The 24,477-nt window shown below is 50.2% G+C and overlaps 1 protein-coding gene and 1 long non-coding RNA gene across 4 annotated transcripts in view; one reads left to right on the top strand and one right to left on the bottom strand.

Moving 5' to 3' along the window:
- Positions 1–4,160: 4,160 nt before the first annotated feature.
- On the bottom strand, positions 4,161–24,162 carry LOC127579933 (uncharacterized). Its single transcript, XR_007957746.1, has 3 exons — positions 24,076–24,162; positions 9,088–9,266; positions 4,161–4,614 (listed from the first exon to the last, which is right to left on the bottom strand). It is a non-coding gene; the product is annotated as an uncharacterized LOC127579933 (long non-coding RNA).
- radil2a (Ras association and DIL domains 2a) overlaps positions 10,369–24,477 on the top strand; it is a 68,881-nt gene continuing 54,772 nt past the window's right edge. For 2 of the 3 annotated variants that reach the window (XM_052032997.1, XM_052032996.1), the window contains exons 1-2: positions 10,369–11,006; positions 14,490–14,847. In XM_052032997.1, coding sequence (XP_051888957.1) covers positions 14,720–14,847 — 128 coding nt within the window. In that variant the 5' untranslated portion in view covers positions 10,369–11,006; positions 14,490–14,719. Of the gene's footprint in view, positions 11,007–14,489; positions 14,848–24,081; positions 24,153–24,477 lie in introns of those variants that run through there. The other variant, XM_052032998.1, reaches the window with a different exon arrangement.

The following is a 24,477-nucleotide window of genomic DNA, read 5'->3' as shown; positions in this document are numbered from 1 at the left end:
GCTCAGCCCACATCCCTTGAATGAATATATTAAAGAAAACTAGATAGTGGGCAATGGGATCAGTCAATATCCCAGCTGACTGAAGAGCTATGTTCTGGCCAAGGCTCTCCAGTGCAGTTACAACACTGGTATCCACCCAACAATGGGAAATTACACAGGTATGTCCTGTTCACAAAGAACAGGACACATCCAATCCGGCTAATTACCTCCCAATCAGTCTGCTCTCAAATGTGGGCAAAGTGAATGAATGAAGGCATCATCATCAGTGTTCTCAAGCAGCACTCACCAATAAGCTGCTCACCATTGCCGAGTTTGTTTCACCAGGGCCATTTAGCTCCAGACCTCAAGCTTACATCAAAGAGCTAAATCCAGAGGCAAGGTGAGGTGAGAATGACTGCCCTTGGCATCAAGGCAGCAGTTGACTAACATGGCATCAAAGCATCCTGGTAAAGCTCGTCAACCATTGAAGGGAAAATGTCCCATGGTTGGAGTCAGACCTTGCACAAAGGAAGATGATCGTGGCTGTTGGCAGTCAATCATCCCAGCCCCAGGACACCACTGCAGGAGTTCCTCAGGACAGTCTCACAGGCCCCAAAAATGTTCAGCTTCCTTCCATCATAACACCAGAAGTGGATGTTTGCTGATGATTGCACAATGTTCAATTCCATTCATAACTCCTCAGCAAATGCAGCATTCAGACGACTTTGGGCATGAGCTGATCAGTGGTAAGTAACAGTTGCATCACAAAAGAGCCAAGCAATAACCCTCTCAGCAAGAGGGTGTCTGCAGTGGTATTACAATCGGTGAGGCCTCCACATCAACAACCCAACCAGAAACTCAACTGCACAGGCCTCATAATTACCGTGGGTGGAAGAGCAGATCAGAAGCTTAAGTCAAGTGGAGTTTATTGTCATGTACACAGGTGCAGTGAGGTACAGGTACAATGAAAAACTTTCTTGCAGCAGCCTCCTAGGCACGGAGGTTCAGGCAACACACAGAACAGAAACCAAACATAAATTACACAAGAAAGTGAAGGAGAAAAAGTGCGCAAAACAAGACGTTAGTGCAAAAAACCAACCAGAGACAAGTCCAGGGCAGTGCGAGAGGTGGTCTGTAGTTTTCCATTGCTGAGGTGGGGTTGGGGTTGTGCAGGGCAGTTCAAGGACCTGATGGTTGAAGGGAAGTAGCTGTTCCTGAACCTGGTGGTGTGGGACTTCAGGCTTCTGTATCTCCTGCCTGACGGAAGAGGGTGTGACCCAGATGGTGAAGATCCTTGATGATAGATGCCACCTTCTTGAGGCAGGACCTCCTGTAGGTGCTTCCAGTGGTGGGTGGGCTGTGCCCATGATGGACTGGGCTGTGTCCACTACTCTCTACAGCCTCTTTTGTTCCTGTATGGTGAAATTGCCAAGGTGCAACCAGTCAGGATACTTTCAACAGTGCATCTGTAGAAGTTTGTTGGAGTATTTAGTGACATGCCAAATCTCCTTAAGCTTCTCAGAAAGTAGAGGTGCTGGTGTGCCCTCTTCATGATTGCATCAGTGTGCTGGGCCCAGGACATGTCATCCAAGATGTCAACCCCCAGGAGTTTGAAGCCGCTAACTCTCTCCACCTCTGACCCACCAATGAGAACTGGCACACGGTCTCCCGACTTCCCCTTTCTGAAGTCAAGGATTAGTTCCTTGGTTTTGTTGATGTTGAGAGTGAGGTTGTTGTTGCAGCAACACTCAACCAGACATTCTATCTCACTCCTGTAGGCTGACTCATCAGCACTCGTAATTCAGCCAACAACAGTGGAGTTGTCAGTGAATTTGCAGACGGTACTGCAGCTGTGCTTAGCCACACAGTCGTGGGTGTAAAGAGTGTAAAGCAGGGGGCTAAGCACACAGCCTCGAGGTGCACCTGTGCTGATGGTCAATGAGGAGGAGATGTTGTTACTGATCCTCACTGACTGAGGTCTGCCGATGAGGAAGTCAAGGATCCCATTGCAGAGGGAGGTACAACAGTGGTTGTGATGATTGTGTTGAATGCTGAGCTGTAATCGACAAACAGTAGCCTGACGTATGCATTACTGTTGTACATTTGGTCCAGGACAGAATGGAGAGTCAGTGAAATAGCATCTGCTGTTGACCTGTTGTAGCAATAAGCAAATTGAAGGGGATCCAAATCATCTCTGAGGCCAGTTGATTTGCCCATAAGCAACCTCTCAAAGCACTTCATTACAGTGGATGTAAGTGCTATTGGATGGTAGTCACTGAGGCAGGTAACTGTACTCTTCTTGGTCATCGGTACAATAGATGCCCTTTTGAAGCAGGTGGGAACCTCAGACCACGGAAGCAAGAGGCTGAAGATGGTAAATTGGTTTATTATTGTCACATGTACTGAGGTTCAGTGAAGAACTTGGCTTGCATACTATCCACACAGATCAATTCATTACAACAGTGCATTGAGGTAGTACACGGTAAAAACAATAACAGAATGCAGAATAAAGTGTTACAGTACAGAGAAAGTGCAGTGCAGGCAGACAGTAAGGTGCAAGATATCCGTGAATACGCCAGCCAGTTGGTCTGCACAGGTCCTCAGCATTCAGCCAGGTACGTCGTCTGGGCCGGACGCTTTTTGTGGGTTCACCCTTTTGAAGTATGCTTTGATGTCGGCCTCAGAGAATCAGCTCACAGGGTCATCAGGAGGTGTGGGGATCATGTATTCTCCCTTTCAAAGTGTACATTAAAGGCATTGAGCTCCTCCAGAAGTGATGCATCATTGCCACTTATGCTACCCAGTTTCGCCCTGTAGGAAGTGACAGCATGCAAGTCCTGCCCAGCTGTTGAGCGTCCGCTGTCACTCCAGAACTGTCTCTCCGTGCTCGCAATGGCCTCCCGGAGGTCATATCTGGACTTCTTGTATGACTGTAGATCACCCATTCTAAACGCAATAGGAATTGGAATTGGTTTATTATTGCCACTTGTACCGAGGTACAGTGAAAAACTTGTCTTGCATACCGATCGTACAGATCAATTCATTACACAGTGCATTGAGGTAAAACAATACAGAATGCAGAATAAAGTGTCACAGCTACAGAGAAAGTGCTGTGCAGGTGGACAATAAGGTGCAAGGGCCATAACAAGGTAGATTGTGAGGTCATGCCAGCTTGTGCTCCTCCCCCTCCCCCTCCCCTTTTATTCTGCCTTCTGCCCTCTTCCTTTCCAGTCCTGATGAAGGGTCTTAGCCCGAAACGTTGACTATTCATTTCCCTCCATAGATGCTGCCTGACCTGCTGAGTTCCTCCAGCATTTTGTATGTCTTGCTCCACATTTCCAGCATCTGCAGTCTCTCTTGTGTAATAACACTTCTTTATTAGTCACATGTACATCAAAACACACAGTGAAATGCATCTTTTGCGTAGAGTGTTCTGGGGGGCAGCCCGCAAATGTCACCACGCTTCTGGTGCCAACATAGCACGCCCACAACTTCCTAACCCGTACGTCTTTGGAATGTGGGAGGAAACTGGGGCACCCAGAGGAAACCCACGCAGACATGGGGAGAACGTACAAACTCCTTACAGACAGCGGCCAGAATTGAACCCGGGTCGCTGGCGCTGTAATAGCGTTACGCTAACCACTACACTACCATGTGTCTCCATTCTTATTGTACTAGGAAACCATTCAATAGTCTCATAACAGTGGGATAGAAGCTGTCCTTGAGCCTGGTGGTATGTGCTTTCAGGCTTTTGTATCTTCTGCCCAATGGGAGGGGGGAGAAGAGAGAATGTCCAGGTGGGGTCTTTGATTATGTTGGCTGCTTCACCGAGGCAGTGGGAAGTGTAGACAGAGTCCATGGAGGGGAGGCTGGTTTCCGTGATGTGCTGGGCTGTGTCCACAACTTTCTGCAGCTTCTTGCGATCCCAGGCAAAACAGTTGCCATACCAAGCCGTGATGCATCCGGGTAGGATGCTTTCTATGGTGCAGCGATAAAAATTGCACAGGGCTACTGGTTGGGGAATACTCAGGCAACGGACACAAAACGCTGGAGGAACTCAGCAGGTCAGGCAGCATCTATGGAGGGAAATGAACAGTCGATGTTTCGGGCCGAGATCCTTCATCAGGACTGGAAGTGAAGAGGGCAGAATCCAGAATAAAATCACAGGGGGAGGGGGAGGGGGAGGGGCACAAGCTTTTTTTGTTGGTGCACACTCCTCCACACATATTTTTATGAATTCAGTGAACACTGGCATGTTCATTCAGGTCTGCTGACGAATCATTGAACATGACCCAGTCCACTGGTTCGAAGCAGTCTTGTATTCGCTCCTCTGCCTCTCTTGACCGGCTCTTCATTACCCTCAGCTCCGGTGCCGCGCCCCTCAGTCTCTGCCTGTATGCAGGAAGAAACACAGCCAGGTGGTTGGATTTACCGCAGTGCAGGTGAGGGATGGAGTGGTTGGCATGCCTGATGGTGGCAAAGCAGTGATCGAGTGTGCTTGGTCCTCTGGTGTTGAAGGTAGTTCAAGCTGGCCTGGTTGAAGTCCCCAGCGATGATGAGGAAGGCGTCAGGGTACACCACTTCATGCTTGTTGATAACGACGCGCAATTCCCCAAGTACAAGTTTGACATCTGTCTGAGGGGAGATGTAGACAGCAGTCAGGATGATAGGTAGGTAGAACAGTCGGCACTTACCCCGGTGGGGGGAGCAAGGAATGGGACAAGACCGCCACGTCCGAGCACCATGACGGGTTTCTCATGAAGCAGAAGCCGTCACTTCTTCTTCTTCCTGACGCCACCGTCCAGTCCTTACTGGCTGGCAATTCTGACACCCAAACCTTCTACACCCAAAGGGCACAAATCAGGAATGTGATGAAACTTGCGTGGATGAATGCAGTTCAACACCTTCCAGGACATGACAGTTCACTGGACGGACTCTGCATCAACCAACTGAACATCATTCCCTCCGCCGCTGGCACGGAGTGGCTGAAGTGCGTGTTGTGTACAAAATGCATTGCAGTTACTTGCCCATTCAACCCCAGTAACGCCTCCCAAACCCATGGCCTCCACCACCGAGAAAGACAAGGGCAGCAGGTGCAGTGGGACACCACCGCCTGCAGGTTCCCCTCCGTCCTGACTTATTGCCGGTCCTTCATCAACACTGCGACTCAGTCCTGGAACCCTGTCCCCAACAACAGTGTGGGAGCCCCTTCACCAGCGGTTCAAGAAGGCAGCTCAGCACCACCTTCTCAAGGGCAGTCAGGGATGGGTAATAACTACTGGTCTTGCTGGTGCTGATCTGACCTTGAAAAAAAATTCTAAATGCATTACAAGAACAGCTGGCAGAGCTGCTGCCTCACAGCTCCAGAAATCTGGATTCAATCCTGACCTCTGACACTGTCTGTGTGGAGCTTGCATGTTCTCCCTGTGACCACAAGGGTTTCCCCAGGTTCTCTTGCACATCCAAAGACAGCAGGTTGTCCCTAGTATGTAGATGTAGGGAGCTGATGGGTTAGTGTAGGGTCAGTGTAAATCGAAGTGTTTGATGGTTGGCCTGGCAGTGGACTGAAGGCCTATTTCCATGCTGCACCTCTCTGACTTAAAGAACAGAGAGATCTGGCAGTATTCCTGGAGAGGTTGGTAAGGTAACAAGACAGCCTGATTTATCAAGATGATCGCAGGGATGAGGGACGTTAGGTACAGCATAGAATCAGGCTCTTCAACCTCCATACCAGCCCATCTGTACCAATCCCTTTACCTACATCAGTACTGGAGCCTTCTATGCCTTACTGATTCAAGGACTTGTCGAGGTGCTTTTTAAACATTGAACGAGTATCTGCCTTCACCACCTCCTCAGGCAGCACCTTCCAGATTCTAACCACAGGAAAAAATTCCCCCTCAGAACCCCTCTAAACCTCTTGTCTTATACCTGTGCATGTTTGCCCTATACCTGTGCACTCTTGCCTTATGCCTGTGCACGTTTGCCTCATACCTGTGCACTCTTGCCTTATACCTGTGCACTCTTGTCTTAGGGAATAAAAGTTCTTACTGTCTACCTTATCTGCCCTTCCCCCCCCCCCCCCCCCCCCATAATCTTGTATACCTCTATCAGGTTACCATTCAGCTTCCTTCACTCCAGAGAAAGCAAACCCAGCCTGACCAATCTCTCCTTGTAACACTCCAATCCAGGCAACGTCCTGGTGAACACCCTCTCCATTGCTGTCCCATCTTTCACATAGTGTGGCGACCAGAACTGGACACAACACTCCAGCTGTGGTTAACCAATGACAAGTACATGGTTCCCTGAGAGTGGCGACATGGGTTGACAGAGAGGTGAAGAAGGCGTATGGCACACTAGCCTGTATTGACCTCGGCATTGAGCACAGGAGCTGGGACGTCATGTTACAATCGTGCAAATCGCTGGTTAGGCCGCACTTGGAGTACCGTGTGTAGTTGTGGTCACCATGTTATGGGAAGGATGTAATTAAGCTTAGAGAGGGTGCAAAAAAAGAACGTTGCCAGGACTGGAGAGCTAGGGCAGGGGAGGCTGAAACTAGAGAGCATAGGTTTAAGGTGAGGGGGAAAGACTTAAAGGGGATCTAAGGGGCAGGTTGTTTACACCGAGAGTGGTGGGTTTATGACATGAGCTGCAAGAGGATGTGGTAGATGCTTCAAAGACATTTGGACAGGTACATGAATAGGAAAGGGTTAGTGGAATATGGACCAAACGCAGGCAAATGGGATTAGTGTAGCTAGGCATGTTGGTCAGCATGGATAAGTTGGGCAGAAGGGCCTGTTTCCATGCTGATGAAGGTAAGCATGTCCTATGCCTTCTTCACCACCCCCTCCATCAGTGCTGCCACTTCCAGAAATCTATGCACCTGTAGCACAAAGTCCCTTGTTTCACCAACACTCCCTTGGGCCCTACCATTCACTGTATACATCCTACTCTTGTTTGCGGGATAGAAGCTGTCCTTGAGCCTGGCAGTACATGCTTTCAGGCTTTTGTATCTTCTGCCCGATGGGAGGGGGGAGAAGAGAGAATGTCCGGGGTGGGTGGAGTCTTTGATTATGTTGGCTGCTTTACCGAGGCAGTGAGAAGTGTAAACAAGAGTCCATTGAGGGGAGGCAGGTTTCCGTGATGTGCTGGGCTGTGTCCACAACTCTCTGCAGTTTCTTGCGGTCATGGGCAGTACAGTTGCCATACCAAGCCGTGACGCATCCAGATAGGATGCTTTCTCTGGTGCATCGATAAAAATTGGTGAGTGTCAAAGGGGACATGCCTGAGGAAGCAGAGGCGCTGGTGAGCTTTCTTGGCCATGGCATCTATGTGGTTGGACCAGAACAGACTATTGTGGTGATGTTCACACCCAGGAACTTGAAGCTCTCAACCCTCTAGACCTCAGCACCGTTGATGTAAACAGGACCATGTGCACCGTCCCCATTCCTGAAGTCAATGAGCAGCTCGCTATTAGATTAGCTAGATGACTCTTTCACAGGACCGGGTTGAATGGTTTCCTTCCATCTGTGACCCTCTGTGTGAGATGCAGAGAGGGTGTGTTAAGTATGTTTGGCTAACTGTGGATCTGGTGATGTGAGTCAGCGTTTCAGAGATGGTCATGAGACTGAGAGAGGAAACACATCAGCATCTATATGAGTAAGGTAACTAAAGGCCGCTGAGTGTGACTGAACGCTGAGGGTTCATTTCCATTGGCCAGAGGGCAGAAGATGAGAGAAAGGACAATGAGAGTCTGTGGCAGAGGACACAGACACAGGAAGGTGTCTCAGCATCAGAGACCCTGAGTACAGCCTCTCAGCATCCTGACCTCACGTAAGTTCACCCCAGCTGGGAACGCAGGGCCTTGACTTTAAACCTCCCAGCCTTGCCTGCCAACCCCTCCAAGGCCTCCTTACACCCTACCTCAGTCACCTCCTCAGGGTAGGGTGCAGGGAGGCCATGGAATGGCCAAGTGGAGTGTTGTAGGATGTGACAGGAGTATCATGAGAAGGTTGGTTAGGAGGGCAGAGTTGGAGTGTGGGTGTGGGGAGCTGAGTGGGATGAGGCTTGGGCTGTGATGTCAGTTGCTCAAACCCCACTTGTCTGCTCCACTAATCAGACCCTCGCATTGAACCCAAATCTCTGTCTCACTCTCCCAGCCAATCACCACTCCGCCTACAATGTTCACACCACTTCCCCTAAACATATCCATCTGGACACCATCCACAGAGAATCCACCCACCCACTGGGTCAGTGACCTCCTCCGAAGCTCACCATCCCAGCAGACAGGGTCCACACTGACCTCACTGGCAGCTGGCAGTCCGCTCACTGACTGTCTCAATAAAGCACTTTCTGCCATCTTGTGTTCAGAAATGGAGTTACAGGAGGTTTCAGAGAGAGATTGTTGTGCAGGAGCAGAATGAAAGAGTGAGAGTGTGAAAGTGATTGAAGGAGAAGGACAGAAAGTTAAGAGAGAGGATTGGGAGAGAGCGTGTGTCAGGCAGAGTGAGAGCAAGTGGGAGGCAGATCAGGGACGAGGAGGGGCAGTCATATTCATGGTGAGTGACATTGTACTGACTGGTTGGGACCATTGTTTCCTTTGGGCTTGGTCTTACACATTCCTTTTCTATGACGTGTAGCTATCACTCCAGGAAGTGTAGGTTATGTTCCAGTCTCAGTGGAGTTAGGTCAGCCTCATTGAGCCAACGCTGGAATAAACCAGGGCAGTGGGACCTGGGGGAGAGGCTGGGCCTCACTGAGAGACAGGATTAACCAGATAGTGAGGCAGAAATAAAACACAAAGGCGCTAGCACAATGCTGAAAGAGAAGCTGATTCAGTCAACGCCTCTTACGTGGAGCTTTCCTGAGCAGAGCAGGGGGAAGGAAGACAGGGATAGCACTGACATGTGACATTGGAGAGGTACGATGAAAGGCAGGAGGCAAAGTACAGAGCGAGTGAGTGAGTGAAGGGCAGTCAGACAGGCACAGATAACAACGTGTTGAAGTTACCGGGAGGCTTAACCTATCGACCTGGAGAAGTGTTTGAATCCCACAGAGGTGCTAAGGAAGTAATATTCAAGTAATTAAACAAAGCTGAAATAAAAAGCCAACCTCTGCAATGGGGACGATGACGTTTATAAAAACTCAGCTAACGTTCTTCATGGTCGGCACAGACATGGTGGGCTGAAGGGCCTGTTCCTGTACTGTTCTATGCCCCAGGTCAGGGCCGGTCCTGCTCCCTAATGCTACAACGTAATCCACTTCCACACTTTCCAGACACCAAGCATTCGCTGCGGAAACAATTTATCCTCATGTCACTTTTGGTCCTTTTGCTAGTCACCTCCCCCTCCCATTCCCCCCCACAAATCCCCCCAAATCCCCTCCCCCCCATTCCCCCCCACAAATCCCCCCAAATCCCCTCCCCCCCATTCCCCCCCACAAATCCCCCCAAATCCCCTCCCCCCCATTCCCCCCCACAAATCCCCCCAAATCCCCTCCCCCCCATTCCCCCCCACAAATCCCCCCAAATCCCCTCCCCCTCCCATTCCCCCCCACAAATCCCCCAAATCCCCTCCCCCTCCCATTCCCCCCAAATCCCCTCCCCCTCCCATTCCCCCCACAAATTCCCCCAAATCCCCTCCCCCTCCCCCTCCCCCCAAATCCCCTCCCCCTCCCATTCCCCCCAGCCCCTCCCCCCCCCCCATGCTCCGCCCTCTCCACGCTTCACCACTGTCGGCCGCCCGCTCGGGTTGCCAGCGCCTGATGCCCTGACGTCGCTGCTGGAGCGGGGCTGCAGTGCCTCTGCTGGGGCAGAGGGGGCGCCGAGAGCCCAGGCACGGGAGGCCCCTCTTGCCCCGCCGGGCTGGGCTACCCCGAGGTCCGTCTGTGCCGCCGCCAGGCCTCGCAGTTCGGGGCAGGAAGACCGCCGGGCGAGCGGCCGTCCCGCCCTGCCCATGGGGGCAGTGGATGCTTCTGGATGGAGAGCGCCAACCCCCTGGGCACGGGGATAGGCCGAGGCCTGGCTCAAGGACCTGACCCGAGGCGGGGATCAGCCCCGCTCCCCATCACTGCCCAGTGACCCGGGGGGGGATCAGCCAGGGTCCCCGCTCCCCATCACTGCCCAGTGACCCGGGGGGGATCAGCCAGGGTCCCCGCTCCCCATCGGGGGGGATCAGCCAGGGTCCCCGCTCCCCATCACTGCCCAGTGACCCGGGGGGAATCAGCCAGGGTCCCTGCTCCCTATCGGGGGGAATCAGCCAGGGTGCCTGCACCTCATCACTGCCCAGTGACCCTGGGGGGAATCAGCCAGGGTTCCTGCACCTCATCACTGCCCAGTAACCCCAGGGGGAATCAGCCAGGGTGCCTGCTCCCCATCGGGGGGGGGGGGGGGAATCAGCCAGGGTCCCTGCTCCCTATCGGGGGGAATCAGCCAGGGTGCCTGCACCTCATCACTGCCCAGTAACCCTGGGGGTAATCAGCCAGGGTCCCTGCTCCCCATCACTGCCCAGTGACCCCAGGGGGAATCAGCCAGGGTGCCTGCACCTCATCACTGCCCAGTGACCCTGGGGGTAATCAGCCAGGGTCCCTGCTCCTCATCACTGCCCAGTGACCCCAGGGGGAATCAGCCAGGGTCCCTGCTCCCCATCACTGCCCTGTGACCCCAGGGGGAATCAGCCAGGGTGCCTGCTCCCTATCGGGGGGAATCAGCCAGGGTTCCTGCACCTCATCACTGCCCAGTAACCCCAGGGGGAATCAGCCAGGGTGCCTGCTCCCTATCGGGGGGAATCAGCCAGGGTTCCTGCACCTCATCACTGCCCAGTGACCCTGGGGGGAATCAGCCAGGGTCCCTGCTCCCCATTACTCCCAGTGACCCTGGGATTAGAGACAGTGTTGCGGTGGGTTCTTGTTCTGGATCACTAATAATCCCCAGATTTCTGTCATTTCCGACCTCACCAATCAGAAGTGATGACAGGGATGTCAGCAGGGCAGCCCTAATCATTCCTTCCTGAGAGAAGGACTATTGACCAGTGGTGAGGAAATCTGCCCATTCACGTTTCTCTATACTCTGGCTAACACAGGAGGTTGAGGACAGATTGAGAGAAGTTTGTATCGATATTTGAGGATTGATGAGTAATAGGAAATGGAAACAAAAGCCCATAATAATTGTATAATGTAATATTTAGTAGATGGTGGATTATGGGTGAATTAGCAAATAAAAATTAGCTTCACATTTGTGAAAGGGTGGGGAATATCCCAGATGAATGTGGTTCCCATGGGGACAATAATTAGTGAAATTACAATGGGAAGTAAAGACATGGCTGAGGCATCAACTATTTTATAATTGCTTTCATTTTAGAGGAATAGTGGTTGTGGTGAAATTAAAGACGACTTTGCTGGTAAGTTTAAGGGACTCGATCAGGATCACTGCACCTGAGAATGCATTTTAAGGCTCTTAAGAAGTGACTGCGGAGATAGAAGATGTACTTGTGACAATCTTCCAAAATTCCTTAGAATCTAGAGCAGTCCGTACTGATTGGAAAGTAACAAGATGAACATTGCTATTTGAGAGGGAGAGAAAAAATGGGGATCTGCAGAATGGTTAGACTGTAAGGTCAGAAGCTTGGAGTCAAATAGGGCAGCAAGGTCACAGATTGTCTGGCTCAACCCTGGACAGTAACCAGGGAGAGGGGATGGAACTGAGGGAAAGGCAGTGGATTCACGAGAGGGACCAAAGACACAGGGTTACTGCCCTCTGTCTTGGGTTTATTCTTAATTCTGTCGCAGGTTTAACTTCATACTGTCCCATAAGAACATTAGAAATATTTGCTGTACTATTTCTTTGTCCGTTTTTCTTTACCTTCTAATTTCCCCTCACCAGAACCCTCCCCAAAACTGTGTTCAAAACCTTATCTATAGCTTGAGTTATGTATGTCATGAGGCACTGCTCCCAGGCCAACAGTAGTTCATCCCTAATCCCATAAACTAATTTTGTTCAATGATCTCTTGTGTAGCACACTATGGAAGGCCTCCTGCAAGTCTAAATAAGAACAGAAGAAATAGAAGAAGGAGTATGCCATCCAGCCCTTTGAGCCTGTTCTGACATTTGTGAAGGTCATAGCTGATCTTTAACTCCAGTGGCACTTTCAGCACTATCCCCACAGAGCACAGCACAGTACAGCACAGCTCATGGTTCCCTTAATATCGGAAATCTTTCATTCTCTGTTTTGCTGAACTCAGTGAATGAGCATCCACAGCTGCCTGGGGTAGAGGAATTCCAAAGATTCACAACCTCTTTGAGTACAGAAATTTCGACTTAACTCAGTCATAAATGTCTGTGAATATAGGGAGTTAGGCTAGAGGTTAAAAAGCAGGACCTCCAGGGTTGTGATCTCTGTTCCATGTGCTAATGGGAGGACAGGGGAAGTGAATGCATAACTGAGGAGCTGGTGCAGGCAGGAGGGTTTCAGCTACTTGGACCATTGGGATCTCCGCTGGGGCAGGGGTGACCTGTACAAGAGGGATGGGTTGAACGTGAAATGGAGGGGGACCAATATTCTAGCAGGGAGATTTGCCTGTGCTACTTGGGAGGGTTTAAGTTAGTCTGGCGGTGGGTGGGACCCAAGGTAGTAGTGTGGCAGATGAGAAAGATGAAGCAATTGCAGAGGTTAAATCAGGCAAGTTCAGTAGGCAGGACAGACAGGGGCAGGACAGGGAGCAAGGTCTGATCGACTAAACTGCATTTACACTAATGCAAGCAGCCTGACAGCTGAGGCAGATGGACTCAGAGCTTGGATTGGCATGTGGGATAGTTCTTATAGAATCATGGTTGAGGGATGGGCAGGACTGGCAGCTCGGTGCTGGGGTATCGATGCTTCCAGTGTGATGGGGGAGATAGGGGTGGGGGGGAGGGCAGCGTTGTGTTTTTGATTAGGGAGAACATCAGGGCAGTACTTAGAGGGGATATCCCAGGGGAGCGTCCGGCAAGGTCATACGAGTAGAACTTAGAAATAAGAAAAGGGAGATCACTTTGACAGGATTATACTACAGTCCTCCCAGTAGTCAGTGAGAAATAGAGGAGCAAATATGTCCTGAAATCACAAGGATGTTGCCTGGATTGGAGGGATTGGGTTATCAGGAGAGGTTGGATAGGGCAGCTCTGTTTTCCCTGGATCGAGGGAGAATGAGAGCTGACATGACAGAGGTGTATAAAATTATGAGAGACACAGACAGGGTAGATAGCCAGTGTCTATTTCCCATGGGGGGGGTGTCTAAAACTAGAGAACACGGTTTAAGGTGGGAGGAGGAGGTTTAAAGGGGATTGGAGGGGTAAGTGTTTCACACACAGAGTAGTTGGTATCTGGAAGGAGCTGCCAGAGGAGGTGGTGGAGGCAGGAACAACATTTAAGAGGCACCGTGTCAGGTACTTGAGTGAGCAGGGCACAGAGGGATGTGGAGTTAATGCAGGCAGGTGGGGTTGGTATAAATAGACATGGTGGTCAGCACAGATGTGGTGGGCCGAAGGGCCAGGTTCTGTGCTGTATAACTCTATGACTTCATGCTGAGACTGTGACCCCTGGTGCCAGACTCCTCAGCTGGGGAAACATCCTCCCTGCATCCACTGATTTATCCACTTTAGGTGCAATCAGTTCCCCCATTCACACCCTCATCTCCAGTTTTGTGTGTCTCCATATTCTGATCTGAAATGTTGTGTCTCCCCCTCACTCTCCACAGATGCTGCCTGGCCTGCTGAGCATTCACAGCATTTTCACTTCTTATTTCCAACTTCCAGCATCTGCAGTTTTCCTCTCTTGGTCTGCGTCTGCCCTGATCTGTCACCTTCACTCTGTCCCGGGTTAGTTCTCTGCCTACCCTGTTTTTTCTCTCTCTCTCTCCCTCCCTCCCTCCCTCCCTCCCAGGTTGACTCTACCCCTGCTCCTACCCCCTCTGTGTCCCGGGTTAACTCTGCCCCTGCTCCTACCCCCTCTGTGACCCGGGTTAACTCTGTCTCTGCTCTCACCCCCTCTGTGTCCCGGTTTAACTCTGCCCCTGTTCTCACCCTCTCTGTGTCCCGGGTTAACTCTGCCCCTGTTCTCACCCTCTCTGTGTCCCGGGTTAACTCTGCCCCTGTTCTCACCCTCTCTGTGTCCCGGGTTAACTCTGCCCCTGCTCTCACCCCCTTTCTCTGTGTCCCGGGTTAACTCTGCCCCTGTTCTCACCCTCTCTGTGTCCCGGGTTAACTCTGACCCTGCTCTCACCCCCTCTGTGTCCCGGGTTAACTCTGTCCCTGCTCTCACCCCCTTTCTCTGTGTCCCGGGTTAACTCTGCCCCTGTTCTCACCCCCTCTGTGTCCCGGGTTAACTCTGTCCCTGTTCTCACCCCCTCTGTGTCCCGGGTTAACTCTGCCCCTGTTCTCACCCCCTCTGTGTCCCGGGTTAACTCTGCCCCTGTTCTCACCCCCTCTGTGTCCCGGGTTAGCTCTGCCCCTGTTCTCACCCCGTCTCTCTCTGCCGCAGGTGTCCAGCTGCCGCCACACGGTGTCTCTGTCTCCGCTGCTCCGGGCTCAGTCTAACGGGACAGCCAAGCTGGCTCTGAGCTCTCCCTGTCGCCACCGCAGCCTCTCCCGGCCAGTCGCCTCGCCCACCGGGGCTCCTCTCTCAGTGAAGTTTGCGCTGAGCACCGGAGCCGGTCCTGGGCGTCGCTGGCCAGCAATGAGCGGCGGAGCGGACAGGCACTGAGCGGCACGATGCTGCCCGGGGAACGCAACGCCAGCTTGTCCCGGCACAGCCTCAACATCCCCGTAGGCTTACTGATCAGCTCGCCCAAGCGGAGACTGGCCAGGCTGGGCAGAAAACACAGCAACGGATCCCTGCAGTAAGTACCGGCGCCTGAAACACTGGCCCATGCCAGCAGGGAAGGAATGAGAGAGAGTAGCGGGGGAGGGAGAGATGGTGGCAGGTAGAGTGGCGGAGAGGGAAAGTACTGGTTAGAGAGGGAGAGAGAAGGGAGAGCAGGAACAGAGTTAACCCGGGACACAGAGAAAGGGGGTGAGAGCAGGGACAGAGTTAACCCGGGACACAGAGAAAGGGGGTGAGAGCAGGGACAGAGTTAACCCAGGTCACAGAGAAAGGGGGTGAGAGCAGGGACAGAGTTAACCCGGGACACAGAGGGGGTGAGAGCAGGGGCAGAGTTAACCCGGGTCACAGAGGGGGTGAGAACAGGGGCAGAGTTAACCCGGGACACAGAGGGGGTGAGAGCAGGGACAGAGTTAACCCGGGACACAGAGAAAGGGGGTGAGAGCAGGGACAGAGTTAACCCGGGACACAGAGAAAGGGGGTGAGAGCAGGAAAAGAGTTAACCCGGGACACAGAGGGGGTGAGAGCAGGGGCAGAGTTAACCCGGGACACAGAGAGGAGGGAAGGGGAGAGAGAGTGCAGGGATAGAGAAGGGAAGAGAGAGAAGCAGACAGAGAAAGATAAGGGAAGGGCGGTGGAGGGAGGGAAGATGGTGAAAGAGGTGATGACGAGAGAGACGGTTGAGGAAGAGGGAATTCCAAATGCAACGTTTGAAGATCTTTAGGCAGGTGTGTGGATGGGGCAGGTTTAGAGGTATATTGGGCCAAACACAGGCAAATGGGACTAGCTCAGGAAGGCAACTTGACCAGCATGGACAAGGTGGGCCAAAGGGCCTGTTTGCGTGCTGTATAACTCTGTGAGTCTAGGGAAGGAAAGTGAGTCGTGGATAAAGGGGGGAACCTAGTGTGGGTACAGAGAGAGAACACTGGAGCCAGTCGTCAGTGAACCGCTGCAGTGCCCTGGACATTGTGAACAGGCAACTGTTCAGGAAGAGTAAGGTGTAAATCTTTTTGCTGAAGACCGCCGGTTGGATTGAGCTTGCATTCAGTGCGGGGGCTGTCTTGTGCTTGTGCTGGATGTGAGAAAGAATGTTGGTGATCATGTGAGGGAAGATGATGTCTGCCTGTGTAAGGGTAGACTATGGGTGAGAACAAGGCCGGGAGGGTGTGGGCGTGAGGTCCGGGACGGTGTGGGCGTGAGGTCTGGGAGGCCATGTGCGCAAGGGCTGGGTGGGCATGCGGGAGAGGGGCTGATGCTTGCTTGTCGAGGATATGTGGTTAGCTGCAGTCTGGTTGGAGATGGTCATCGCCCACAGGCAGCTATGGGCCGCTTCACCTGCTGAGGAGTTGTGAATGGAATTGAACATTGTGCAGTTGTCAGTGAACATCCTCAGTTCTGACCTTCTGATGGAAGGAGCAAGGTGAAGCATCTTGGCTAGAGGCATGGCTAATGTTAAGTACCAACGCCGGGATGGTGCCTGGTCCCTGAGCCTCTTCTGTATCCAGTGCTCACAACTGTTTTTTGATATCATGCGGAGTGAAGACTGGCTTCTGTGATGGGGAGGTCTTGGGAGGACGCTGTGATGGAGCATTCACTTCTCATTGGACATGCTTACAAATGTTGGGCCTGAGATCATTCAGCATGGGGATGTTCTTGGAGCCTCCTTCTTGGAGGTGGTGCTGAGGAAGTTCACTGGGTTGATTCCAGAGATGAGGGGGTTAGCCTGTGAGGAGAGAATGAGTCACCTCGGACTATACTCGCTGGAATTCAGAAGAATGAGAGGGGATCTCATAGAAACATATAAAATTATGAAAGGGATAGATAAGATAGAGGCAGGAAGGTTGTTTCCACTGGTAGGTGAGACTAGAACTAGGGGACGGCCTCAAGATTCTGGGGATTTCACAAGATCACAAGATCACAAGATAAGGGAGCAGAAGCAGGCCATTCGGCCCATCGAGTCTGCTCCAAGGAAAAGGGAAAAAGAAATGGGGTGGGAAAAAAAGAGAGAGAAAAAAAAAACTATTCTAATCCCATTTGCCAGCCTTATCCCCATATCCCTTGATACCCTGACTATTTAGATATCTGTCTATCTCCTCCTTGAACACCCCCACTGATCTGGCCTCCACTGCTGTGCGTGGCAAGGAGTTCCACAATTTCACCACCCTCTGGGTAAAGAAACTTCTCCTCATCTCTGTCTTGAAACTGTACCCTCTAATTCTAAGATTGTGCCCTCTGGTCCTGGACACGCCCACCAAGGGAAACAGCCTAGCCACATCTACTCTATCCTTACCTGTCAACATTTTAAATGTCGCTACGAGGTCCCCTCTCATCCTTCTGTACTCCAGCGAGTACAGTCCAAGAGCCGACAAACGCTCATCGTACTTAAGCCCTTTCATTCCTGGAATCATTCTCGTAAATCTCCTCTGAACCCTCTCCAACGTCAGCACATCCTTCCTAAGATGCGGGGCCCAAAACTGCGCACAGTATTCCAAATGAGGCCTCACTAGCGCCCCGTAGAGCCTCATCAACACTTCCTTACTTTTATACACTATACCTCTCGAGATGAATGCCAACATAGCATTCGCTTTCTTAACCACCGATCCAACCTGGTGGTTAACTTTTAAGGTATCTTGTATAAGTACCCCCAAGTCCCTTTGTACTACCGCACTATCAATCTTCTCTCCTTCTAGATAATAATCTACCCGCTTATTTCTACTTCCAAAGTGTACAACTGCACATTTCTCAACATTGAATCTCATCTGCCATTTTCTTGCCCATTCTCCTAAACTGTCTAGGTCCCTCTGCATTCTTTCTATTTCCTCTATGCTCCCTACTCCTCCACTTATCTTGGTGTCATCCGCAAACTTAGCCACACAACCATTTATTCCATCATCCAAATCATTGATGTACAAGGTAAAAAGGAGAGGCCCCAACACCGACCCTTGCGGCACACCACTAGTAACCGGTAACCAACCAGAACGAGATCCTTTTATTTCCACCCTTTGCTTCCTGCCAACCAGCCAATTCTCCACCCATTTTGCTACCCTGCCCATAATTCCATGACCTCTCATCTTATTAATCAGTCTCTTGTGAGGCACCTTATCAAAGGCCTTTTGAAAGTCTAAATACACAACATCTACCGCCTCTCCCTTATCCACCCTACCTGTGATTTCTTCAAAAAACTCCAATAGGTTGGTCAGACAGGACCTCCCCTTCACAAAACCATGTTGACTAGGTCCTATCTTGCCTTGCGCCTCTAGGTATTCGGTAACCTCCTCCTTGAGGATAGACTCCAATAATTTTCCCACCACTGACGTCAGACTAATAGGTCTGTAATTGCCTTTGTGCTGCCTCCCACCTTTCTTATATAACGGAACTACATTCGCTACCCTCCAGTCCTCCGGAACCATGCCAGAATCTATCGATTCCTGAAAAATAATCGCCAACGCCTCCGCTATCTCCACAGCCACCTCCTTCAGAACCCGGGGATGCACCTCATCCGGTCCGGGAGACTTATCAGCCTTAAGCCCCTTTAATTTTCCAAGCACCTTCTCCCTATTAATCTCAATTGAACTCAGCTCCAATTCGTGAGACTCCTGACTAATGGGCACATTGCTTATGTCCTCCACGGTGAAGACCGATGCAAAATATTCATTCAATTCCCTTGCCATCTCACTATCATCCATTATAATACCTCCTGCACCGTTATCAATTGGTCCTATGTCAACCCGTGTCTCTCTTTTATTCCTTATGTATTTAAAAAAACTCTTAGAATCCTTCCGAATGTTGTCCGCCAGCTTCCTTTCGTAACTCATCTTTGCTTTCCTAATGACCTTCTTAGTTTCTCTCTGCAGATTTTTAAAATCGTTCCAATCTTCTGTTTTCCCACTAATTTTTGCTACTTTGTACGCCGCCCCTTTTGCTTTTATTTTATCCTTCACCTCCCTCGTTATCCACATCTGTGCCTTTTTTCCATTCAAAACCTTCTTTTTTCTTGGAATATATCTGTCCTGCATTGTCCTTATTTCCTGTAGAAATTTCTTCCATTTTTCCTCTGCCGTCCCTCCAGCTAACTTACTCCTCCAATCAATTTGGGCCAACTCATCTCTCATACCTTTGTAATTTCCCTTATTCCACTGAAATATCGATACACCAGTTATCAGCTTCTCCTTCTCTATCGGAGAAGGAGATGAGGAGAAACTGCTTTTCCCAGAGAGCAGTGAATCTGTGGAATTCTCTACCCAGGGAAGCAGTAGAGGCTGCCTCATTAAATATATTTAAGACACAGTTAGATAGATAGTGGGGGAATTAAGGGTTATGGGGAAAAGGCAGGTAGGTGGATCTGAGTCCACGGCCAGTTCAGCCATGATCTTATTGAATGGCGGAGCAGGCTCGACGGGCCGGATGGCCGACTCCTGCTCCTGTTTCTTGTGTTCTGATGTCCTCCTCCCATTAGTTGTTCTATTGTCTATCACCATTTAACACGCAATGTGTCGGGATGAGGGAGGTGAGAGTGAGGAGAAGGGGAGAGAAGAGAAACCAGGGAGGGAATAGGTCCTCTTAGGGATCAATGCAGTCACCCAGATGTAGAGCTGCAGGAGATGGGCCAATTCTTGAATGAATATTTCTCACCTGCATTTACTGTGGAGAAGGTATGGAAGCTATGGAATTAAGGGAAATGAATAGCGATGTCTTGGAACATAAACACATTATAAGAGAGGAGGTGCTGGCAGTCTTGAAGCAAATTAAGGTGGATAAATCCTCAGGACCTGACCAAGTGTATCCAAGAACATTTGGGAACTAGGGAAGAAATTGCAGGGGCCCTGGCAGAGGTATTTGCTTCATGTTTAGCCACTGGTGAGGTACTAGAAGACTGGAGGGTGGCAAATGCAGTGCTTTTATTTAAAAAGGACAAGACAGGGAACTCCAGCCCCAAGAGCCTAACCTCAGTGGTGGGAAAGTTACTGGAGTGGATTCTGAGGGACAGGATCCACCAGCATTTGGAAAGGTAAGGACTGATTAGGGATAGTCAGCGTGGCTTCGTACATGGGAAGTCATGTCTCATCATTTTGCCTGAGTTTTTTGAAGAGGTAAGCAGAAGATTGATGAGGGCAGGGTGGTGGCTGTTGTCTACATGGACTTTAGCAGGGTATTTGACAAGGTCCCGCAAAGTAGTTTGGTCTGGAAGGTGAGAGCACATGGGATATAGGGTGAGCTAGCCAACTGGATACACAATTGGTGAAGTAGTCAGAGGGTGGTCGTGGAGGGGTGTTTTTCAGATTAGAGGCCTGTGACCAGCGGTGTGCCGCAGCGATCGTTGCTGGGTCCACTGTTGTTTGTCATCTATATTAACGATCTGGATGAAAATGTAGTTCACAGTTAGTGAGTTTGCAGATGCCATTGAAATTGGTGGTGTAGTAGATAGTGAAGAGGTTATCTAAGATTACAACAGGATGTCAAACTGGGAAAGTGGGCCAAGGAATAGCAGGTGGAATTTAACTCAGACAAGTGCAAAGTGTTGCATTTTTGTAACTTTAACCAGGGCAGCACTTACACAGTAAATGGCAGGGCCCTGGAGAGTGTTGTTGAACAGAGAGAACGAGGGGTACAGTTACATAGTTCCCTGAAAGTGGAAACACAGGTAGACAGGATGATGAAGGAGTTTGGCACGTTGGCCTTCATTGGTCAGGGCACTGAGTGCAGGAATTGGGACGTCATGTTACAGCTGTACACGTTGTTGGTGAGATCACACGGAGTATCGTGGTCATCCAGCTATAATAAGGATGTTGTTAAGTTAGAGAGGGTGCAGAAAAGATTCCCCAGGATGTTGCCGGGACTGGAGGGCTTGAGTTATAAGGAGAGGCTGGACAGGCTGGGACTGTTTTCCCGGGAGTGTCGGAGGCTGAGGGGTGTCCTTATAGGGGTTTATAAAATCACGAGGGGCATAGATAAGGTGAATGGTCACAGTCTGTTTCCCAGGGTTGGGGAATCAAGAACTGGAGGGCACAGGTTTCATGTGGGAAGGGAGGGATTTAATGGGAACCTGAGGGGCAAATTTTTTCCACACAGGGTGGTGGGTGTGTGGAATGAGCTGCCAGAGGATGTGGGAGAGGTGGGTACAGTTACAACGTTTGAAGGATCTTTAGACAAGTACATGGATAGGAAAGGTTTAGGGGGATATCGGGCAAAGCAGGCAGACGGGTCTAGCTGAGGCAGACAACTTGGTCGGCATGGACGAATTGGGCCAAAGAGCCTGTTTCCATGCTGTATAACTCTACAACTTTTTGACTACAGAGGTTCAACCTAAACCATTGGTGGTGGGATTTCTTGGCTGTGTGCTGTTTAGGATGCAAGTACCCCTAGCTGGTATCACCAGATCAGCACTGAATTTTTACGTCGGCCTGTTGCTGCTCCTGGAGTACTCCTCTTCCAGCCAGTGTGATTCCCTTAGCTTGATAGTAATGGAAAAGTGAGGCATGTGCCATAGAGTCATAGGTCATATGGCTCAGAAACAGACCCTTTGGCCCATGGTGTTCATTGCTGACCATTGTACATCTATATTAATCCTCTCTTCCCTCATTTGGTCCACATACTTCTATGCCTTGGCAATTCAAGATCTTGTCTAGATGCTCCTTTAAATATTCTGAGTCTCTGCCTCAAGCAGCATGTCCCAGATTCCAACCACTCTCTGTGGGGAAAAAATAACCCGTCAGATCCCCTCTAACCTCCTTTCAGTCACCACCACCATGGGGAAAGAATTGTTACTCCCTAGCCTATCTATGCCTCTCATAATTTTCTATACCCCCATCAGGTCACTCCTCAGCCTCCTCCGCTCCAGGGAAAGCAAACCCAGCCCATCAATTCTCTCCTTGTAACTGAACTGCTCCAATCCAGGCAACATCCTGTTGAATTTCTTCTGCACCCTCTCCAGCGCATCCTTGCTGTAGTGTGATGACCACAACTGCAGATAGCACTTGTGTGTGCACTAACTGATGTTTTATAAAGTTGTGGCATGAGATCCCTGCTCTTACATTCTATGCCACAGCTGATGAAGTCAAGCACATCTTGTGTCTTCTTCAAAACTTTATCTACCTGTGCTACCACTTTCAGGGATCTGTGGACTTGTACCCCAAGTTCCCTCTGTTCGTGAACACTACCCAGGCACTGCCATTTACTGTGTAGCTCGTACCTTGTTTGACCTTCCAAAATACATCACCTCGCACTTATCAGGATTAAATTCCATCTGTCATTGCTCCACTGTACTTTCCAGCTGATCAGATTCATGTGATAGCCTAAGACAATCCTCTCCACTAAGTACACAATTTTTTTGTGTCATCTGCACACTTACCAATCAGAGCTCCTATATTCACATCCAAGTTGTTAATTTACATCACAAACTTCAAGGGTCCCAGCACTGCTGGTCACAGACTTCCTCTCACAAAAGCAATACTCTACCACCACCTTCTGCCTCCTGTCACTAAGCCAATTTTGGATGCAATTTGCCAGCTTGCCCTGTATCCTATGGGCTCTAACCTTTTGGACCAGCTTACTGTGTGGGACCTTGTCCAAGTGCATGTAGAAATACCTACTGCACTGCCCTCCTCAATATACTGAATTACCTTATAAACTAAAATTCAATCAAATTAGTGAGACAGGGTTTCCCATTTACTTGATTAATAAGTTTGCTGATGATGCAAACGTTGGTGGAACAGCAGATAGTGAAGGAGGTTGTGAAATGATACGGGGGCCGTAAATCAGTTGGAAGGTTGGGCGGAGCAGGCAGCAGGTGGAATTTAATCCAGACTAGTGTGAGGTAATTCATTGTGGGATGTCAAATATGAACAGGGCATGTACATTAAATGACATCAGGAGTGTTGATGGACTGAGGGGCCTCGGGCTGCAAGTTCACAGCTCGCTGAAAATGGTAACATACATGGATAGGGTAGTGAAGAAGGCATTCGGCGTACTTGTCTTCATAGGTCGAGGCCCTGAGTATAAGGATTGGGGTGTAGTGTTGCAGCTGTACAAAACATTGGTCAGGCCACACTCGAAGTTGTGGTTGCCACAGTAAATTAGTAAATTGGTTTATTATTGTCACATGTATCAAGGTACAGTGAAAAACTTTTGTTTTGCAAGCCCTCCATACAGATCCTTTCATCACATCAGTGCATCGAGGTAGTACAAGGGAAAATAATACAGAATGCAGAGTAAAGTGTCACAGCTACAGAGAAAGTGCAGTGCAGGCAGACATAAGGTGCAAGGTTCAAGCGAGGTAGACTGTGAGGTCAAGAGTCCATCTTATTGTACTAGGGAACCATTCAATAGTCTTATAACAGTGGGATAGAAGTTGTCCTTTCAGGTTTTTGTATCTTTTGCCCAATGGGAGTGGGGAGAAGAGAGAATGTGTGAGGTGGGGGGCACAGGAATGAGGGAAAACAAAGTGGGGGGGATAAAGGGACAACAGAGGGGAGGGGTTACTGGAACTATCACCTGCCAGCTTGTACTACTCCCCACTCTCTACCCTCCCCCCCCCCCCCCAACCTTTTTTATTCTGGCTTCGGCCCTCTTCCTTTCCAGTCCTGATGAAGGGTCTCAGCCCGAAATGTTGACTATTCATTTCCCTCCATGGATGCTGCCTGACCTGCTGAGTTCCTCCAGCATACAGGCAAAGGGTGAATGGGTTAGGGTCAAGGAACACAGGGTGAGGGGTGAATGGGTTAGGGTCAGGGAACACAGGGTGAGGGGTGAATGGGTTAGGGTCAGGGAACACAGGGTGAGGGTGAATGGGTTAGGGTCAGGGAACACAGGGTGAGGGGTGAATGGGTTAGGGTCATGGAACACAGGGTGAGGGGTGAATGGGTTAGGGTCAGGGAACACAGGGTGAGGGGTGAATGGGTTAGGGTCAGGGAACACAGGGTGAGGGGTGAATGGGTTAGGGTCAGGGGAGAACAGGTAGTTTATCTGTGGGATGGGGTCGGAATTCATGGAGCTCGGTCTCTTGGAAATAGCAGGGGAATCTGGGAGTTAAATGCTGCCTCTCCTCTGACACATTTGTCTTGTTTATTCCTTATTGTTTAACTTGTTGCATAACCAGTTCAGGTTAAAGTGTGCGCTGTGGATCATGCCATTGCGTCATTCCAAGTTTCACAGCACACTTGGGCTGTGCCCTGAAACCTGGCTGGCTGAGATCAGCTGCTCTCACTCTGTCCCGAGGCACACACCTTGTAGCCCGTCATTTCCCACTCACCAACAGCAGCCAAAGCAGCAGGTGCACACCATGTTTGAACTGGTCGCTCACAAAACCAAATTACACCTGGCAGCATGGTGAGGATCAACTTTACTTGTATTTCTTGTGCTCTGAAGATTTACAAAGTTACTGGTAGTTTGGCTCAGGCTGCAGACACCGGGGTATTGTTTTCACAGGTGCCGTGGTAAATCAACAAAGGCAGTTCTGCCCTGAGATGCCATTGAACGTGCATTTCCTTACACTTTTTCTCTATCTCTGTTAAAGTTTCACAGTCTTGCTTTCCCATGCTGCTGTCAATTTCTTTGCCCACTGTTATTTTTTTATTTCCTTTTGTCCCCTGTTCTGTCTTTTTCTCTGAATCTCTCTCTACAATAATTCAAGGAACTTGGATGATGTAACCAA

This window comes from Pristis pectinata, chromosome 18 (assembly GCF_009764475.1).
Source record: "Pristis pectinata isolate sPriPec2 chromosome 18, sPriPec2.1.pri, whole genome shotgun sequence".
Lineage (NCBI taxonomy): Eukaryota > Metazoa > Chordata > Chondrichthyes > Rhinopristiformes > Pristidae > Pristis > Pristis pectinata.
This window is presented reverse-complemented; position numbering and strand designations above follow the sequence as displayed.